We start from the raw sequence: 4185 nt of genomic DNA, 5'->3' as shown, positions 1-4185 counted from the left end.
CGGCAGGTGCAGGGCGACGATGTAGAGGATGGAGCCGCCGCAGCGCAGATCTGTCCGCTCCTCCGGGTGACTTTGAGTTGACTTCAGGCGGCTGTGGTGCGCGGCAGCTTGAAAAGCAAGCAGGCTGTGCCTGGCTCCCGCAGGAGGTGCCAGACCTTACGCTACTACCCCTGCTAAAATGCTCATGCTCCTTCTTCTCGCCTCCTCCCTCCCCCTTAGTTGCAAGCTCTGCAATTAAAGCTCAGGCCTTTCACTCCTGTAAAAAAATTGCCTTTTTAATCTAATCAGGAAAGGAATTTCATGTACAAACAGGCATTGCATGCCCTGGCTCATTTACATTTCTTTTCCATTTCAGAATTTTTTCCACAGTCATCTTACTCTTTTGGTGCAAAAAACAAGCTGTTTCTGATCACCTTAGCAGATTCCCACTTGCCCCCCTCCCGCCTTCTCTTTCTAGCGCAGGTTAACAAATAACAATTTAATGATACGGTTAATCATTTACAGAGATCCTTGCTCTGGTACCAGGAGTCCTTTCCCACTGCCAGAAAAACTTTAAATATTAGTAGCTCACCAAGGCTCAGACACATCCGTTGCATTGTGCACGCACACACGCACAGCTTGCTTACAATGCTTAAAAGAATCAGAAAATTCAAATACGTTACTCAAAGTGGCACTTGACTTGTATGACACCAGACTATTGTGGTTTACCATGAAATACTGAAATTCCATTTCTAGTGTTTTGATTGATTTAGCTGTCTGAAATAATTTCGTGTTGCAAGTAATGACTTGTTACTGGCTACTCATCATCATGTGACTGTGACTTTTATGTATCTTGTTTATAGTTAATGCAACAGATAAAAAGCTTTTTAACTCCAGTGGCTACAGCTCATAAAGGCAGGCTCTTAGACATCTTAAGCCAGAAGTGCCCTTCTTTAGAAGGGTCAGACTGTTGCAGCAGCTGTAGCAACATCCGTGTAGCAAGGGATAAAAAAAATATGAGTGTGTCCAGCCATATATATAATTACAGAACAGTTAATAAGGCTTATTAAGACTTGTTAAGGTAGCTCAGACTATCAACTTGAGTAACAAGTAGTTAATAAAATGGAGGACGTTTTTAATGGTGACACATCCCATGATACTGCTTTTGCCTTGTTATCACGGTCAAGCCTTCTCTGTGAACACTAAACCCAAAATCATGTTCCATCTATTCTCATGTTTTCCAGGGAGTTAACTGTTTGCTTCCCAATACAAATAACCCTGAGTCTGTGTATTTGCTCAAGAAATCCAATAGGAAAAACAAAAAGAACATGCCTAGAACTGTTTTAACTACAAATGAACTTAAACAGTAATTCAAGGATTGCACCCATCTCTTGTTTTATGCAAATCAGCATGCAAAGTCTTCAGTCAGGTGCTTCCCTTAATAATTGGCATTAAACACTCCTACAACAGTGACGGTGTCCTGAGAATTTTCATGGCAGCTGGAAGGATTCCCAGATGTGAACCAGAAATAACTCTTGCCCTATAAAAGCAAATGAGGGGGTGGTAAAGAAAGCATGGGGTCAGGACTCAGGAGATTTGGTTTCTATTTGTAGCTCTGTGCATGGACTTGGGCTAGAAATGGAGTTTCACCTAATCTCAGCTCCCTGCCTGTAAAATCCAGACACTTCTCCACTTGCAGAAGAATTACAAGGTTGCCTTTCCTCATTATGTGCCACAGAAAGATACTGCGGTGCTGGCAGCCAACTGCAAAAAACCCCAGAGATACTCTTCAGAAAATCCAGTTCTGCTTTGCTCCCAAATTTATTATTGCCACAGTAGCTTATGCTGCTACTGGACAGGAGTAAGACAACACTGAGGAGCTCAACATGAGGCCTGCTTTACAAAGAAAAAGTTGGGGATGGGTAATCTCTGTGCTATATAAACAAGCAGATTTCTTACTTAGCATAATTGCCGGAGACTCTGCTCCTCCTACCTCCCCTCTCCCAAACCAACTCAATATGCCTGTAGAAGATCGTACCTTTTAAGAGTAACTTTCACTTTGTGGGTTTTGAGGTTTGGTTTTTTTAAGCATCCTCCTATAAGACCTACATGCCCAGATCCAGGACTGTGCTAGCTTATTAACGTACAGGGCCAGATCCCAGTGAGATGACTGCTTAGCACATCTTTCCAGACCACCTTTCCCTGGGAGGAGACAAAGAGAAGACAGTCATGTCTGAAGAGGTGGCTGGCAGGCCCTAGCTGACGAAGTCCCTCAGTGCAGCCCACCAGCGAGGCCAAAGCCTCCTCTTAAGAAATAAATCACAAAGGAAGATGGGTGGCTTACAAGAAAAGTTTTGTTTAAAATGGTGGTTTCCTTCAGTTCCTCCCACCCTCTCTCCCGTGGTCTACCTGGCAGTTGAGAAAAAGACACATACGGTCAGCAATCACGGTTTTCAGTGATAACTGCGCTTCTCGGTCATGAAACAGCACAGACAATCCTGCCTGCCTTACTTTTCCAGTGACCCCCAGACAAGACCAAAAAGCATCTGATGCAATACGGGTCTTCTTTCACAGCGGAAAAATATTTCTGTCCCTGAACCTGGCGATTTGAGAGCTCCAAGGAACAGACTGATTAACATACTGACATTTCATGCAAGTGTATCAGTCATATTACAATAATATAGATATTATCACCAGAATAATAATTATTAAAATGACTATGGTAATTTGAAGGCCATTCAACACAAGTGAGCCTTTCAACATGACAACCAGACCTCTGACAATAAATTTTGATCCAGTACTACTGAAATTATTGGGTATGCCAATCAAAAGAAAAAGAATCTATCCTATACTGCTAGTGCTAATACTCTGAGGCTTATACTGGAGTGCATAGCTTTATATAATATTTCTGCTGGTCTTAGCTCTCACTTCCAGGAGAATCACTGACAACTTCTTGTAACAGGCATTTATGAAACACATGGGTAGTCTTTGCTGGTGACTAAAGGAGTTACCCCACTTCTCCGTGCAGGAAAGCTGATTTCATAGAAGACCAGCTGTCCGTCAAAACTTCCCCTCACCTTGGTAATGCGCTAGCCTTATCAAGGGAAGTGTTTCCAGACAGTTTAAAGCCTTTTTAATTGAGCCCTCTGCATGGGAACGTGCCCAATACCTGCACGTCAACCAAAGACAAAGGGTTTACTCCACTTTTTTTGAAAGATCTAGATCATTCTCCTCCTCTTCACTTCAAAACTCTGGCTGTGACTGAGAGATGACACAAGAGCCCTTATGTGTCTTTGTGTATCTGGGAGCCTTGCATGTTGCCTCACTGACTCACCTCCTCCAAATGGTGCCCATATAACCCGCCGAATGGATTTCACCCAATCCTCCATGTCATTCTGCGTGCTCGCCATAAGAAGGTACGTCTCATGATTAGCTGTCATCCGCTCCCGGTCTCCTCCTGTAACAGAAGATAATTGCACTTAGAAACCCTTTTCCTTTCCTGCCCAGCCAAGTTCCTGCCAGACTGACTGCAGAAAGCAGTAACAGTGGCTGCATAGCAAGCAGACATGGATACTATGCAGTGGAGTGTTTATCATCAGACACGCCATGAAAAGAAGGTTCTGTACATTCCCTGTCAGGCAGCGAGAAGCTGTCATGCTTCCAAAAGGAAATGAGAGGATAAATGTCATTGGTAAACAAAAACAGCCCCATGCCGTTCCAAGAACCACAGGGGCCTGCACTAACCTGTAACTTGATATACGCACTGGAAATTTTGCAGCAGTTATTGTACCATGAAGGAGAGAATAAATGCGGAGAGAGATAAGTGTGCTTTGAACAAGTGGGGATGACTCCATTTTTATTTTCAAGAGCACAATGTGTCATTTATGGCAACGACATCTGATACACCCAAGTGTTGCTGTGAATGTCTAAGGAGAAGGCAGCCGATGCTAGCAGCTGACACGGTACAACCCACTGCCTTAGACAGGTCTGATGCAGATTAGAGTAAGAGGGAACACACTGCCTCGTTATCCTTTATTTAAAGGATGGGCCAACACAGACAGCACCAAGCTGGGTGGGAGTGTTAATCTGCTGGAGGGCAGGAGGGCTCTGCAGAGGGATCTGGACAGGCTGGATCGATGGGCTGAGGTCAACTGTATGAGGTTTAATAGGCCAAGTTGGGTCACAACAACCCCATGCAACGCTACA

At 44.0% G+C, this 4185-nt stretch overlaps 1 protein-coding gene across 1 annotated transcript in view; it reads right to left on the bottom strand.

Annotated features, from left to right (window-relative positions):
- Window positions 1–3436, bottom strand: part of LOC104621134 (rho GTPase-activating protein 24) — a gene marked incomplete at both ends in the record, with an annotated part of 27797 nt that extends 24361 nt beyond the window's left edge. Inside the window, one exon of the mRNA XM_010287544.1 lies at window positions 3314–3436. Within this exon, the coding sequence (XP_010285846.1) occupies window positions 3314–3436 (123 nt within the window). The remainder of the gene's footprint in view (window positions 1–3313) is intronic.
- Window positions 3437–4185: the final 749 nt, after the last annotated feature.

Source organism: Phaethon lepturus, unplaced genomic scaffold (genome assembly GCF_000687285.1).
Source record: "Phaethon lepturus isolate BGI_N335 unplaced genomic scaffold, ASM68728v1 scaffold50265, whole genome shotgun sequence".
NCBI lineage: Eukaryota > Metazoa > Chordata > Aves > Phaethontiformes > Phaethontidae > Phaethon > Phaethon lepturus.
This window is presented reverse-complemented; position numbering and strand designations above follow the sequence as displayed.